This window comes from Oncorhynchus masou, unplaced genomic scaffold (assembly GCF_036934945.1).
Source record: "Oncorhynchus masou masou isolate Uvic2021 unplaced genomic scaffold, UVic_Omas_1.1 unplaced_scaffold_768, whole genome shotgun sequence".
Taxonomy (NCBI): Eukaryota; Metazoa; Chordata; class Actinopteri; order Salmoniformes; family Salmonidae; genus Oncorhynchus; species Oncorhynchus masou.
This window is the reverse complement of record NW_027014146.1, coordinates 240,571-257,998: the sequence shown is the minus strand read 5'-3', so window position 1 is coordinate 257,998 and position 17,428 is coordinate 240,571. Positions and strand designations below refer to the sequence as shown.

At 46.9% G+C, this 17,428-nt stretch overlaps 1 protein-coding gene across 1 annotated transcript in view; it reads right to left on the bottom strand.

The window, feature by feature from the left end:
• The window catches only part of LOC135537407 (retinal-specific phospholipid-transporting ATPase ABCA4-like), a 104,570-nt gene that overhangs the window by 32,961 nt on the left and 54,181 nt on the right, over positions 1-17,428 (bottom strand). The window contains 9 exon segments of the mRNA XM_064963577.1: positions 8,405-8,441; positions 8,444-8,492; positions 8,495-8,575; positions 9,665-9,739; positions 10,034-10,139; positions 11,024-11,056; positions 13,767-13,861; positions 16,670-16,859; positions 17,079-17,177. Of these exon segments, the coding sequence (XP_064819649.1) occupies positions 8,405-8,441; positions 8,444-8,492; positions 8,495-8,575; positions 9,665-9,739; positions 10,034-10,139; positions 11,024-11,056; positions 13,767-13,861; positions 16,670-16,859; positions 17,079-17,177 (765 nt within the window).

Here is a 17,428-nt window from a genome sequence, read left to right as displayed (position 1 = left end):
CAGACAGGTTAGGTAACAGATAGCTGTCACGGCATCTACTGATGTCTTCAACCTGGGAGAGGAGAGAGACAGACAGGTTAGGTAACAGATAGCTGTCACGGCATCTACTGATGTCTTCAACCTGGGAGAGGAGAGAGACAGACAGGTTAGGTAACAGATAGCTGTCACGGCATCTACTGATGTCTTCAACCTGGGAGAGGAGAGAGACAGACAGGTTAGGTAACAGATAGCTGTCACGGCATCTACTGATGTCTTCAACCTGGGAGAGGAGAGAGAGACAGACAGGTTAGGTAACAGATAGCTGTCACGGCATCTACTGATGTCTTCAACCTGGGAGAGGAGAGAGACAGACAGGTTAGGTAACAGATAGCTGTCACGGCATCTACTGATGTCTTCAACCTGGGAGGAGAGACAGGTTAGGTAACAGATAGCAGATCTAGGTTAGGTAACAGATAGCTGTCACGGCATCTACTGATGTCTTCAACCTGGGAGAGGAGAGAGACAGACAGGTTAGGTAACAGATAGCTGTCACGGCATCTACTGATGTCTTCAACCTGGGAGAGGAGAGAGACAGACAGGTTAGGTAACAGATAGCTGTCACGGCATCTACTGATGTCTTCAACCTGGGAGAGGAGAGAGACAGACAGGTTAGGTAACAGATAGCTGTCACGGCATCTACTGATGTCTTCAACCTGGGAGAGGAGAGAGAGACAGACAGGTTAGGTAACAGATAGCTGTCACGGCATCTACTGATGTCTTCAACCTGGGAGAGGAGAGAGACAGACAGGTTAGGTAACAGATAGCTGTCACGGCATCTACTGATGTCTTCAACCTGGGAGAGGAGAGAGACAGACAGGTTAGGTAACAGATAGCTGTCACGGCATCTACTGATGTCTTCAACCTGGGAGAGGAGAGAGAGACAGACAGGTTAGGTAACAGATAGCTGTCACGGCATCTACTGATGTCTTCAACCTGGGAGAGGAGAGAGAGACAGACAGGTTAGGTAACAGATAGCTGTCACGGCATCTACTGATGTCTTCAACCTGGGAGAGGAGAGAGACAGACAGGTTAGGTAACAGATAGCTGTCACGGCATCTACTGATGTCTTCAACCTGGGAGAGGAGAGAGACAGACAGGTTAGGTAACAGATAGCTGTCACGGCATCTACTGATGTCTTCAACCTGGGAGAGGAGAGAGACAGACAGGTTAGGTAACAGATAGCTGTCACGGCATCTACTGATGTCTTCAACCTGGGAGAGGAGAGAGACAGACAGGTTAGGTAACAGATAGCTGTCACGGCATCTACTGATGTCTTCAACCTGGGAGAGGAGAGAGAGACAGACAGGTTAGGTAACAGATAGCTGTCACGGCATCTACTGATGTCTTCAACCTGGGAGAGGAGAGAGAGACAGACAGGTTAGGTAACAGATAGCTGTCACGGCATCTACTGATGTCTTCAACCTGGGAGAGGAGAGAGACAGACAGGTTAGGTAACAGATAGCTGTCACGGCATCTACTGATGTCTTCAACCTGGGAGAGGAGAGAGACAGACAGGTTAGGTAACAGATAGCTGTCACGGCATCTACTGATGTCTTCAACCTGGGAGAGGAGAGAGAGACAGACAGGTTAGGTAACAGATAGCTGTCACGGCATCTACTGATGTCTTCAACCTGGGAGAGGAGAGAGACAGACAGGTTAGGTAACAGATAGCTGTCACGGCATCTACTGATGTCTTCAACCTGGGAGAGGAGAGAGAGACAGACAGGTTAGGTAACAGATAGCTGTCACGGCATCTACTGATGTCTTCAACCTGGGAGAGGAGAGACAGACAGGTTAGGTAACAGATAGCTGTCACGGCATCTACTGATGTCTTCAACCTGGGAGAGGAGAGAGACAGACAGGTTAGGTAACAGATAGCTGTCACGGCATCTACTGATGTCTTCAACCTGGGAGAGGAGAGAGACAGACAGGTTAGGTAACAGATAGCTGTCACGGCATCTACTGATGTCTTCAACCTGGGAGAGGAGAGAGACAGACAGGTTAGGTAACAGATAGCTGTCACGGCATCTACTGATGTCTTCAACCTGGGAGAGGAGAGAGACAGACAGGTTAGGTAACAGATAGCTGTCACGGCATCTACTGATGTCTTCAACCTGGGAGAGGAGAGAGACAGACAGGTTAGGTAACAGATAGCTGTCACGGCATCTACTGATGTCTTCAACCTGGGAGAGGAGAGAGAGACAGACAGGTTAGGTAACAGATAGCTGTCACGGCATCTACTGATGTCTTCAACCTGGGAGAGGAGAGAGAGACAGACAGGTTAGGTAACAGATAGCTGTCACGGCATCTACTGATGTCTTCAACCTGGGAGAGGAGAGAGAGACAGACAGGTTAGGTAACAGATAGCTGTCACGGCATCTACTGATGTCTTCAACCTGGGACGGCATCTACTGATGTCTTCAACCTGGGAGAGAGACAGACAGGTTAGGTAACAGATAGCTGTCACGGCATCTACTGATGTCTTCAACCTGGGAGAGGAGAGAGACAGACAGGTTAGGTAACAGATAGCTGTCACGGCATCTACTGATGTCTTCAACCTGGGAGAGGAGAGAGACAGACAGGTTAGGTAACAGATAGCTGTCACGGCATCTACTGATGTCTTCAACCTGGGAGAGAGAGAGACAGACAGGTTAGGTAACAGATAGCTGTCACGGCATCTACTGATGTCTTCAACCTGGGAGATTAGGTAACAGATGCTGTCACGGCATCTACTGATGTCTTCAACCTGGGAGAGGAGAGAGAGACAGACAGGTTAGGTAACAGATAGCTGTCACGGCATCTACTGATGTCTTCAACCTGGGAGAGGAGAGAGAGACAGACAGGTTAGGTAACAGATAGCTGTCACGGCATCTACTGATGTCTTCAACCTGGGAGAGGAGAGAGACAGACAGGTTAGGTAACAGATAGCTGTCACGGCATCTACTGATGTCTTCAACCTGGGAGAGGAGAGAGAGACAGACAGGTTAGGTAACAGATAGCTGTCACGGCATCTACTGATGTCTTCAACCTGGGAGAGGAGAGAGACAGACAGGTTAGGTAACAGATAGCTGTCACGGCATCTACTGATGTCTTCAACCTGGGAGAGGAGAGAGAGACAGACAGGTTAGGTAACAGATAGCTGTCACGGCATCTACTGATGTCTTCAACCTGGGAGAGGAGAGAGACAGACAGGTTAGGTAACAGATAGCTGTCACGGCATCTACTGATGTCTTCAACCTGGGAGAGGAGAGAGACAGACAGGTTAGGTAACAGATAGCTGTCACGGCATCTACTGATGTCTTCAACCTGGGAGAGGAGAGAGAGACAGACAGGTTAGGTAACAGATAGCTGTCACGGCATCTACTGATGTCTTCAACCTGGGAGAGGAGAGAGACAGACAGGTTAGGTAACAGATAGCTGTCACGGCATCTACTGATGTCTTCAACCTGGGAGAGGAGAGAGACAGACAGGTTAGGTAACAGATAGCTGTCACGGCATCTACTGATGTCTTCAACCTGGGAGAGGAGAGAGACAGACAGGTTAGGTAACAGATAGCTGTCACGGCATCTACTGATGTCTTCAACCTGGGAGAGGAGAGAGAGACAGACAGGTTAGGTAACAGATAGCTGTCACGGCATCTACTGATGTCTTCAACCTGGGAGAGGAGAGAGACAGACAGGTTAGGTAACAGATAGCTGTCACGGCATCTACTGATGTCTTCAACCTGGGAGAGGAGAGAGACAGACAGGTTAGGTAACAGATAGCTGTCACGGCATCTACTGATGTCTTCAACCTGGGAGAGGAGAGAGACAGACAGGTTAGGTAACAGATAGCTGTCACGGCATCTACTGATGTCTTCAACCTGGGAGAGGAGAGAGACAGACAGGTTAGATAACAGATAGCTGTCACGGCATCTACTGATGTCTTCAACCTGGGAGAGGAGAGAGACAGACAGGTTAGGTAACAGATAGCTGTCACGGCATCTACTGATGTCTTCAACCTGGGAGAGGAGAGAGACAGACAGGTTAGGTAACAGATAGCTGTCACGGCATCTACTGATGTCTTCAACCTGGGAGAGAGACAGACAGGTTAGGTAACAGATAGCTGTCACGGCATCTACTGATGTCTTCAACCTGGGAGAGGAGAGAGACAGACAGGTTAGGTAACAGATAGCTGTCACGGCATCTACTGATGTCTTCAACCTGGGAGAGGAGAGAGAGACAGACAGGTTAGGTAACAGATAGCTGTCACGGCATCTACTGATGTCTTCAACCTGGGAGAGGAGAGAGACAGACAGGTTAGGTAACAGATAGCTGTCACGGCATCTACTGATGTCTTCAACCTGGGAGAGGAGAGAGACAGACAGGTTAGGTAACAGATAGCTGTCACGGCATCTACTGATGTCTTCAACCTGGGAGAGGAGAGAGAGACAGACAGGTTAGGTAACAGATAGCTGTCACGGCATCTACTGATGTCTTCAACCTGGGAGAGGAGAGAGAGACAGACAGGTTAGGTAACAGATAGCTGTCACGGCATCTACTGATGTCTTCAACCTGGGAGAGGAGAGAGACAGACAGGTTAGGTAACAGATAGCTGTCACGGCATCTACTGATGTCTTCAACCTGGGAGAGGAGAGAGAGAGACAGACAGGTTAGGTAACAGATAGCTGTCACGGCATCTACTGATGTCTTCAACCTGGGAGAGGAGAGAGACAGACAGGTTAGGTAACAGATAGCTGTCACGGCATCTACTGATGTCTTCAACCTGGGAGAGGAGAGAGACAGACAGGTTAGGTAACAGATAGCTGTCACGGCATCTACTGATGTCTTCAACCTGGGAGAGGAGAGAGAGACAGACAGGTTAGGTAACAGATAGCTGTCACGGCATCTACTGATGTCTTCAACCTGGGAGAGGAGAGAGACAGACAGGTTAGGTAACAGATAGCTGTCACGGCATCTACTGATGTCTTCAACCTGGGAGAGGAGAGACAGACAGGTTAGGTAACAGATAGCTGTCACGGCATCTACTGATGTCTTCAACCTGGGAGAGGAGAGAGACAGACAGGTTAGGTAACAGATAGCTGTCACGGCATCTACTGATGTCTTCAACCTGGGAGAGGAGAGAGACAGACAGGTTAGGTAACAGATAGCTGTCACGGCATCTACTGATGTCTTCAACCTGGGAGAGGAGAGAGACAGACAGGTTAGGTAACAGATAGCTGTCACGGCATCTACTGATGTCTTCAACCTGGGAGAGGAGAGAGAGACAGACAGGTTAGGTAACAGATAGCTGTCACGGCATCTACTGATGTCTTCAACCTGGGAGAGGAGAGACAGACAGGTTAGGTAACAGATAGCTGTCACGGCATCTACTGATGTCTTCAACCTGGGAGAGGAGAGAGACAGACAGGTTAGGTAACAGATAGCTGTCACGGCATCTACTGATGTCTTCAACCTGGGAGAGGAGAGAGACAGACAGGTTAGGTAACAGATAGCTGTCACGGCATCTACTGATGTCTTCAACCTGGGAGAGGAGAGAGACAGACAGGTTAGGTAACAGATAGCTGTCACGGCATCTACTGATGTCTTCAACCTGGGACCTTCTACCTGGGAGAGGAGAGAGACAGACAGTTAGACAGGTTAGGTAACAGATAGCTGTCACGGCATCTACTGATGTCTTCAACCTGGGAGAGGAGAGAGAGACAGACAGGTTAGGTAACAGATAGCTGTCACGGCATCTACTGATGTCTTCAACCTGGGAGAGGAGAGAGAGACAGACAGGTTAGGTAACAGATAGCTGTCACGGCATCTACTGATGTCTTCAACCTGGGAGAGGAGAGAGACAGACAGGTTAGGTAACAGATAGCTGTCACGGCATCTACTGATGTCTTCAACCTGGGAGAGGAGAGAGAGACAGACAGGTTAGGTAACAGATAGCTGTCACGGCATCTACTGATGTCTTCAACCTGGGAGAGGAGAGAGACAGACAGGTTAGGTAACAGATAGCTGTCACGGCATCTACTGATGTCTTCAACCTGGGAGAGGAGAGAGACAGACAGGTTAGGTAACAGATAGCTGTCACGGCATCTACTGATGTCTTCAACCTGGGAGAGGAGAGAGAGACAGACAGGTTAGGTAACAGATAGCTGTCACGGCATCTACTGATGTCTTCAACCTGGGAGAGGAGAGAGACAGACAGGTTAGGTAACAGATAGCTGTCACGGCATCTACTGATGTCTTCAACCTGGGAGAGGACAGACAGACTAGGTTAGGGAGAGAGACAGACGGGTAACAGATAGCTGTCACGGCATCTACTGATGTCTTCAACCTGGGAGAGGAGAGAGACAGACAGGTTAGGTAACAGATAGCTGTCACGGCATCTACTGATGTCTTCAACCTGGGAGAGGAGAGACAGACAGGTTAGGTAACAGATAGATGTCACGGCATCTACTGATGTCTTCAACCTGGGAGAGGAGAGAGAGACAGACAGGTTAGGTAACAGATAGCTGTCACGGCATCTACTGATGTCTTCAACCTGGGAGAGGAGAGAGAGACAGACAGGTTAGGTAACAGATAGCTGTCACGGCATCTACTGATGTCTTCAACCTGGGAGAGGAGAGAGAGACAGACAGGTTAGGTAACAGATAGCTGTCACGGCATCTACTGATGTCTTCAACCTGGGAGAGGAGGAGAGAGACAGACAGGTTAGATAACAGATAGCTGTCACGGCATCTACTGATGTCTTCAACCTGGGAGAGGAGAGAGAACAGACAGGTTAGGTAACAGATAGCTGTCACGGCATCTACTGATGTCTTCAACCTGGGAGAGGAGAGAGAGACAGACAGGTTAGGTAACAGATAGCTGTCACGGCATCTACTGATGTCTTCAACCTGGGAGAGGAGAGAGAGAGACAGACAGGTTAGGTAACAGATAGCTGTCACGGCATCTACTGATGTCTTCAACCTGGGAGAGAGGAGAGAGACAGACAGGTTAGGTAACAGATAGCTGTCACGGCATCTACTGATGTCTTCAACCTGGGAGAGGAGAGAGAGACAGACAGGTTAGATAACAGATAGCTGTCACGGCATCTACTGATGTCTTCAACCTGGGAGAGGAGAGAAGACAGACAGGTTAGGTAACAGATAGCTGTCACGGCATCTACTGATGTCTTCAACCTGGGAGAGGAGAGAGACAGACAGGTTAGATAACAGATAGCTGTCACGGCATCTACTGATGTCTTCAACCTGGGAGAGGAGAGAGAGACAGACAGGTTAGGTAACAGATAGCTGTCACGGCATCTACTGATGTCTTCAACCTGGGAGAGGAGAGAGACAGACAGGTTAGGTAACAGATAGCTGTCACGGCATCTACTGATGTCTTCAACCTGGGAGAGGAGAGAGACAGACAGGTTAGGTAACAGATAGCTGTCACGGCATCTACTGATGTCTTCAACCTGGGAGAGGAGAGAGAGACAGACAGGTTAGATAACAGATAGCTGTCACGGCATCTACTGATGTCTTCAACCTGGGAGAGGAGAGAGAGACAGACAGGTTAGATAACAGATAGCTGTCACGGCATCTACTGATGTCTTCAACCTGGGAGAGGAGAGAGAGAGACAGGTTAGGATGTCTTCAACCTGGGAAGGATAGACTGTTAGGTGGCTGCGGCATCTACTGATGTCTTCAACCTGGGAGAGAGAGAGAGACAGACAGGTTAGGTAACAGATAGCTGTCACGGCATCTACTGATGTCTTCAACCTGGGAGAGGAGAGAGAGACAGACAGGTTTGTTAACAGATAGCTGTCACGGCATCTACTGATGTCTTCAACCTGGGAGAGGAGAGAGAGACAGACAGGTTTGTTAACAGATAGCTGTCACGGCATCTACTGATGTCTTCAACCTGGGAGAGGAGAGAGACAGACAGGTTAGGTAACAGATAGCTGTCACGGCATCTACTGATGTCTTCAACCTGGGAGAGGAGAGAGACAGACAGGTTAGGTAACAGATAGCTGTCACGGCATCTACTGATGTCTTCAACTTGGGAGAGAGACAGCAGGGGGGGCTGCCTTAATCCACATCATTGGCGCCCGAGGAACAGTGGGGTTAACTGCCTTGCTCAGGGGCAGAACGACAGATTTGTACCTTGTCAGCTCGGGGGATTTCGATCCAGCAACCTTTTGGTTACTGGCCCAACGTTCCTACCCGCCAGGCTACCTGCCGCCCCTAAAAAGCTCTACACGATGAATCAACTGGCAAAACCCTCTTCATGACCCCTGACGGGATAAAGACCGTAGCATTGAATTGTCTCAGCACAAGCCTGTGATTAGTTCTGGTGTTGTTTTCAAAGAGGGAACCAGTGTAACTCACACAGTGACTTCAGACAGCTGTTCCTTGGTGAGGTTGAGGGGTGGTTGATGGCTGTGATGCCGTACTCCATGGGGTCGACATTGCGCGGGGCAGGTGGGCCCTCAGAATGGCGTTGTTGGCCACATTCATGAAGGCCACCATGGCGTGCCAGCCTTTGTTGTTGTACCAGACCTGGTTTGGGGAGCAGAGGTGCGTTCAATATACAACTCATTTTGTAAAGAAAAGAAAAAGGATTAGCTGGATGGGATTAGAGGTACTGTTCCTAGGGCCGTCATTGAAAATAAGAATTTGTTCTTGGCTGACTTGCCTAGTTAAATAAAGGTAAAAAAAAACAAAAAACATTCAATTTATGATGTTTTTTTGTTATATTCTGAAATATGGAGTAATATACACTAACGTTCAACAGTTCAGGGTCATTTAGAAATGTCCTTGTTTTTGAAAGAAAATAAAAAAAATGTGTCCATTAAATTAACATAAAATTCATCAGAAATACAGTGTAGACATTGTTAATGTTATAAATCACTATTGTAGCTGTAAACGGCAGATTTTTAATGCAATATCTACATAGGCGTACAGAGGCCCATTATCAGCAACCATCACTCCTGTGTTCCAAAGGCACGTTGTGTTAGCTAATCCAAGTTTATCATTTTAAAAGGTTAATTGATCATTAGAAAACACTTCTGCAATTATGTTGGAACAGCTGAAAACTGTTGTCCTGAATAAAGAAGCAATACAACTAGCCTTCTTTAAACGAGTTGAGGATCTGGAGCATCAGCATTTGTGGGTTCGATTACAGGCTCAAAATGGCCAGAAACAAAGAACTTTCTTCTGAAACTCGTCAGTGAAGAAAGTGAAGATCTCGTACAACGCTGTGTACTACTCCCTTCACAGAACAGCGCAAACTGGCTCTAACCAGAATAGAAAGAGGAGTGGGAGGCCCCGGTGCACAACTGAGCAAGAGGACAAGTACATTAGCTTCATTAAATCAGCTTCATTAAATAGCACATGCAAAACACTAACAATTCCTACACTGTATTTCTGATCAATTTGATGTTATTTTATTGGAGAAAAGAAAATTGCTTTCTTTAAAAAAAAAATCTAAGTGATCCCAAACTTTTGAACGGTAGTGTACATACCAAAACAAATACAAATAAAACATTTAAATAAAAATAATATAATGTTTTTCAATATAATGTCTCAGGTAACATGATAATATCATACCATGATTCAGAGGTATATGACAGGCTGTAACTAACTTACTTTGACATTGTATTCACTTTCCATGTATCTGAGGAAAGGTTCAATCTCCTGCAGCGATTGTTTTGTGTAGGGACCCTGCCGGAATTATTAAAAACAATATTGTGTAACTGAGCCAACTGTAAATCACACTCACTTAATTCCTACCACTACTACTACATGCTCCATCCCCCAGCCCAGGAGGCTGGTGAAAGGGAGGACAGCTCATAATAATGTCTGGAATGGATTGAATGGCATGGAAGATGTGTTTGATACCATTCCTTAAATTCCATTCCAGACATTACTATGGGCCCTTCTCCCCAATGAAGGTGCCACCAGCCTCCTGTGCTCCAGAGCCCTGACCCACTAGGCCAGGTATGTAGTGATCAATACCCCAGTGACGTTGAGCATCTTCATCAGTTGAGAGAGGGTATCCTGGATCTGTTTAGGGCTGACTTCCAGTATGGGCAGCTGACCTCCAACAGACAGGCCTCCATACCTGAGGATCAACATCACAATTATACAGACAACCCTCCAACAGACAGGCCTCCAACAGACAACCCTCCAACAGACAGGCCTCCAACAGACAACCCTCCAACAGACAGGCCTCCAACAGACAGGCCTCCAACAGACAGGCCTCCAACAGACAGGCCTCCAACAGACAGGCCTCCCAGACCTGAGGATCAACAACACAGACATACACACACCCCTCCAACAGACAGGCCCTCCAACAGACAGGCCCTCCAACAGACAGGTCCTCCAACAGACAGGCCCTCCAACAGACAGGCCCTCCAACAGACAGGCCCTCCAACAGACAGGCCCTCCAACAGACAGGCCCTCCAACAGACAGGTCCTCCAACAGACAGGCCCTCCAACAGACAGGCCCTCCAACAGACAGGCCTCCAACAGACAACCCCTCCAACAGACAACCCTCCAACAGACAGGACTCCAACAGACAGGACTCCAACAGACAGGCCTCCAACAGACAGGACTCCCACAGACAACCCCTCCAACAGACAACCCTCCAACAGACAACCCTCCAACAGACAGGCCTCCAACAGACAGGACTCCAACAGACAGGCCTCCAACAGACAACCCCTCCAACAGACAACCCCTCCAACAGACAACCCCTCCAACAGACAGGCCTCCAACAGACAGGCCTCCAACAGACAGGCCTCCAACAGACAAACCCTCCAACAGACAACCCCTCCAACATACAGGCCTCCAACAGACAGGCCTCCATACAAACATATTACACAAAATCCCCCGAGACAAGAATCATCATTTCTATTATAGGGTGAAACAGTGTATGACAAATAAGCTAAACTTAAACTGATATTTAGTTTGCTATGAGGTATGTGTAGAAAATAAATAAAAGCATACCTTTGTTCATTCACCCAGTATTTGCTCTTCAAACTGGAAATGGAAAACAAAATAATAAAATGACTATAACAGATTAATTAAAGTTATAACGAAAACATTGTAACTTTAAGAGTTTTCCTAACATGTACTTGATGTTTACATACTGTACGTTGTGTAGAAAATGCCCAGATCAAAGAGAATGTGTTTTGTAAAGATGAAATGTGTAGTTAGTTGTCTAAATTGGATCTGAGTAAAATCCAGACCTCCTGCCTTCGTAACTAGTTACGCCCAGAGAACTGCCCTAAAGGCAGAAACGCCCATTACTGACCTGAGGGTATAAAACACGTGAGTTATAAATCTACATATTAGTCTAAGTGACCCTGAGCTGCAGCCAAGGTCTGAGTGGTCAGAAAACCCAAAACGCAACACGAGGTTGAAGAAGACAAAAGGAACCTTTTAACAACCTATGCTACGGACGAGGAGCTGTATCTAAATGGGGTGAATTCAAGCAGGACCACCCGGTCACCACTCTCCAAGGAACCGTGTGTCTACACTGTTTTCCCTCCCGCACTGGAACCATCCACACGGCTGATTCAGCTCTCCTCAGAAGACCTCCTTTTCAGAGTGAGGACGAGGAAACAGACCACTAAGAGAAAGGACACTGACATCGTGAGGAGAAACAGAGAATTACACCCGGTAACCAAAGACGGACCGCCATCAGAGAAGTCTGAATTCGTTCCACGCAGAGACAACCCTGTCGGAGACCTTCAACACGTAATTACACCATTATATTCTGACCCATAAGAGCGGCAGTTCGGGGCAAGTTTAGGGTTAAAATAAGCATAGCCGACAAATGCACCCAAGTGTGTTTTTCTCTTGTGTACTCTTTCTCTCTCTTTTTAAATCTCCATTTTGTGTAACACGTGTCATATTGTGTTGGTCTGCTAGGGACCTGTTGTCATCGTATTAAGTTCTAATCAATAGCCTAGACTGGGTGTGTGTGTGTATCTTCTATTAGCATTTTAGCTTGTTAGCAAATAAACAATCAACTCATTTGGTGTGGTACGGACTTATTTAGTGAGACTCGGCTTTGTGCAGATTCCCAGATTATGCGACGTTCAAAATGAGACTGTAGAGGAAATTGATAAATTAGTGACTGTTGTAAAATTGATATTCTGATATTCTTTGAGTTCATTTGGGAAATAGAAACTCAACAAAGCCAAACTTTCCCATGGTGCTCCCTGGTTAAGGAGTTAATAATTACCTGATTCATTTAATCACGTAATTATAAACCGATAACGTCTTGGTGACATGGGGGCAGTATTGAGTAGCTTGGATGAATAAGGTGCCCAGAGTAAACTGCCTGTTACTCAGTCCCAGATGCTAATATATGCATATTATTATAATCAGTGGACTATTATTAGTAGTATTGGATAGAAAACACTCTGAAGTTTCTAAAACTGTTTGAATGATGTCTGTGAGTATAACAGAACTCATATGGCAGGCGAAAACCTGAGAAAAATCCAACCAGGAAGTGGGAAATCTGAGGCTTGTAGTTTTTTTAAACTCAGCCCCTATTGTAGATACAGTGGGATATTGGTTATGTTGCACTTCCTAAGGCTTCTACTAGACGTCAACCGTCTTTGGAAACTTGTTTGAGGATTCTACTATAAAGGAGGGGCTCATGAGAGCTGTTTGTCAAGTGGTCTGGCAGAGTGCCTTGGGCTCATGACGCGCGGTCACAAGAGAGTTAGCTCTCGTCCCATTGCTTTCCTACAGACAATGGAATTCTTCGGATGTAACATTATTGAAGATGTATGTTAAAAATATCCTAAAGATTGATTCTATACTTAATTTGGCATGTTTCTACGACCTGTAATATAACTTTTTGAACTTTTCGTCTGATGTTCGGCTGGACCTGAACATGCTTTTCGATTTGTTCACCAAACGCCCTAACAAAAGAGGCTATTTGGACATAAATGATGGACATTATCAAAAAAATCTAACATTTATGGTGGAACTGGGATTCCTGGGAGTGCATTCTGATGAAGATCATCAAAGGTAAGTGAATATTTATAATGCTATTTCTGAGTAATGTTGACTACCCAATATGACGGGTATCTTTTTGGCTGCTTTGTTGTCTAAAGGCTGTACTCAGATTATTGCATGGTTTGCTCTTTCCATAAAGTTTAAAAAAAAATCTGACACAGCGGTTGCATTAAGGAGAAGTAACTCTAATTTGTGTAACACTTGAATTTTCATCAATATTTATGATGAGTATTTCAGTAACTTGATGTGGCTCTATGCAAATTTTCAAAATCAATGCATGTTTTAGAACTACTAAACATAAAGCGCCAATGTAAAATGAGATTTTTTTAATATAAATGTGCACTTTGGCGAACAAAACATAGCATTTTTGAAATCAGACACTGTGACTGGATTAACGAGAATGTTATCTTTAAAATGGTGCCTAATACTTGTATGCTTGAGGAATTTTAATTATGAGATTTTTGTTGTTTTTGAATTTGGCGTCCAGCTGGTGGCGCTAACATCCCACATATCTCAGAGAGGTTAATCATTCGGTGAGCAGCAGTCGTCACATCAATAATCAATACAGCGTCACCACAACTGTAACAGATTGACATATAATCAGTGGACTTCTGATGTTTGACATGGATGACCGTAACTCTACCACACCTGTCTGATATATATAGCACACGTCTATGACGATGATCACAGTTGGCGATGTGTTGGACCCCCTTACCTTTGTCTGATGAGGCTGGGGTAGGTTTTAACCAGGTAGTCTGTAATGTTTCTATCAGTCAGGTCCAGCAGTATATCTCCCGTAGCCTCTTTCCTCTGTAAATACATCACACACAACATATACCATCACATTGGATACATTAAAACGGTACTGGAGGAGTGGTTAGGACTGGCTAGAGGTACTGGAGGAGTGGTTAGAACTGGCTAGGGGTACTGGAGGAGTGGTTAGGACTGGCTAGAGGTACTGGAGGAGTGGTTAGGACTGGCTAGAGGTACTGGAGGAGTGGTTAGGACTGGCTAGAGGTACTGGAGGAGTGGTTAGGACTGGCTAGAGGTACTGGAGGAGTGGTTAGGACTGGCTAGGGGTACTGGAGGAGTGGTTAGGACTGGCTAGAGGTACTGGAGGAGTGGTTAGGACTGGCTAGAGGTACTGGGGGTGGTTAGGACTGGCTAGGGGTACTGGAGGAGTGGTTAGGACTGGCTAGAGGTAATGGAGGAGTGGTTAGGACTGGCTAGAGGTACTGGAGGAGTGGTTAGGACTGGCTAGAGGTACTGGGGGAGTGGTTAGGACTGGCTAGGGGTACTGGGGGAGTGGTTAGGACTGGCTAGAGGTACTGGAGGAGTGGTTAGGACTGGCTAGAGGTACTGGAGGAGTGGTTAGGACTGGCTAGAGGTACTGGGGGAGTGGTTAGGACTGGCTAGGGGTACTGGAGGAGTGGTTAGGACTGGCTAGAGGTACTGGAGGAGTGGTTAGGACTGGCTAGAGGTACTGGAGGAGTGGTTAGGACTGGCTAGAGGTACTGGAGGAGTGGTTAGGACTGGCTAGAGGTACTGGAGGAGTGGTTGGGACTGGCTAGGGGTACTGGAGGAGTGGTTAGGACTGGCTAGAGGTACTGGAGGAGTGGTTAGGACTGGCTAGAGGTACTGGAGGAGTGGTTAGGACTGGCTAGAGGTACTGGAGGACAGGTTACAGGAGGACAGTTTACTGGAGAACAGGTTGCAGGAGGACAGGTTACAAAAGGACAGGTTACTGAGGACAGGTTACTAAAGGACAGGTTTCTGGAGGACAGGTTACAGGAGGACAGGTTAATAAAGGACAGGTTACTGGAGGACAGGTTACTAAAGGACAGGTTTCTGGAGGACAGGTTACAGGAGGACAGGTTACTGGAGGACAGGTTACAGGAGGACAGGTTACAGGAGGACAGGTTACTAAAGGACAGGTTACTAAAGGACAGGTTTCTGGAGGACAGGTTACTGAGGACAGGTTACTGGAGGACAGGTTTTCTAAAGGACAGGTTACTGGAGGACAGGTTACTAAAGGACAGGTTACTAAAGGACAGGTTCCTGGAGGACAGGTTACAGGAGGACAGGTTACTGGAGGACAGGTTACTGGAGGACAGGTTACATGAGGACAGTTTACTAAAGGACAGGTTACTGGAGGACACGTTACAGGAGGACTGGTTACTGGAGGACTGGTTACTGGAGGACAGGTTACTAAAGGACAGGTCACTGGAGGACAGGTTACTGGAGGACAGGTTACAGGAGGACAGGTTACTAAAGGACAGGTTACTGAGGACAGGTTACTGGAGGACAGGTTACTAAAGGACAGGTTAAAGGAGGACAGGTTACTAAAGGACAGGTTACTGAGGACAGGTTACTGGAGGACAGGTTACTGGAGGAAATGTTACTAAAGGACTGGTTACTGGAGGACAGGTTACTAAATGACAGGTTACTGAGGACAGGTTCCAGGAGGAGAGGTTACTAAAGGACAGGTTACTGGAGGACAGGTTACTAAAGGACAGGTTACTAAAGGACTGGTTACTGGAGGACAGGTTACTAAATGACAGGTTACTGAGGACAGGTTACTGGAGGACAGGTTACTAAATGACAGGTTACTAAAGGACTGGTTACTGGAGGACAGGTTACTAAATGACAGGTTACTGAGGACAGGTTACTGGAGGACAGGTTACTAAAGGACAGGTTACTGGAGGACAGGTTACTGAGGACAGGTTACTGGAGGACAGGTTACTGGAGGACAGGTTACTGGAGGACAGGTTACTGGAGGACAGGTTACTGGAGGACAGGTTACTGGAGGACAGGTTACTAAAGAACAGGTTACTAAAGGACAGGTTACTGGAGGACAGGTTACTAAAGGACAGGTTACTGGAGGACAGGTTACTGGAGGACAAGTTACTGGAGGATAGGTTACTGAGGACAGGTTACTTGAGGACAGGTTACTGGAGGACAGGTTACTGGAGGACAGGTTACTGGAGGACAGGTTACTAAATGACAGGTTACTAAAGGACTGGTTACTGGAGGACAGGTTACTAAATGACAGGTTACTGAGGACAGGTTACTGGAGGACAGGTTACTAAAGGACAGGTTACTGGAGGACAGGTTACTAAAGGACAGGTTACTAAAGGACAGGTTACTGGAGGACAGGTTACTGGAGGACAGGTTACTGGAGGACAGGTTACTGGAGGACAGGTTACTGGAGGACAGGTTAATGGAGGACAGGTTACTAAAGGACAGGTTACTGGAGGACAGGTTACTAAAGGACAGGTTACTGGAGGACAGGTTACTAAAGGACAGGTTACTGAGGACAGGTTACTAAAGGACAGGTTACTGGAGGACAGGTTACTAAAGGACAGGTTACTGGAGGACAGGTTACTGAGGACAGGTTACTGGAGGAAAGGTTACTAAAGGACAGGTTACTGGAGGACAGGTTACTAAAGGACAGGTTACTGGAGGACAGGTTACTAAAGGACAGGTTACTAAAGGACAGGTTACTGGAGGACAGGTTACTGGAGGACTGTTACTGGAGGACAGGTTACTGGAGGACAGGTTACTGCTGTAACATATAAGAAACATCCAGTAGACACAGAGAACAGTCAGTATACTGACCTGCATAGGGGGCAGCCCCCCAGCTCCGATTGGACAGATGGGTAACATGGTCAGCTTCTTATTGGTGCTGCACTGGCAGGAAGGGGAGGGGTTTAGCGGGTGCCACTCAGGGCTCTGCAGGATGTTATTGGCTATTGAAGAAACCGCAGGTGTCTCCCAGGCCAATGTCTCGTTCTCACAGGGCAGGTTTCTGTACGGACGAAGCAAACACACACACACGCACGTGCACATGCACGCGCACACATACACACACACACACACACACACACACACACACACACACACACACACACACACACACACACAATACATTAGCAGAGAACTTGGTGATTTATAGTTAGTAGAGTAGAGAAAGATTTCAGAATATTAGTCAAAACACAGTCTTCAACCTAGAGCGGCTGGTACTCACTGTAGAGGGCCTCCTGCCATACAGCGAGTGCCGAGGCCAGGGGGGTTCAGCAACACCTTGGTGAAATGTCTCATCTGGTAGTTTTCCAGTCGCTCGTTACTGAGAAACAGAGGAAGAAAGAGAAGAAGAACAGGTTGAAGACCAGGGTCATGACCTCCTGGTTAGATACCTAATATAATGTGATGAGAACAGGGAGAACAGGGTCATGACCTCCTGGTTAGATACCTAATATAATGTGATGAGAACAGGAAGACCAGGGTCATGACCTCCTGGTTAGATACCTAATATAATGTGATGAGAACATTGAGAACAGGGTCATGACCTCCTGGTTAGATACCTAATATAATGTG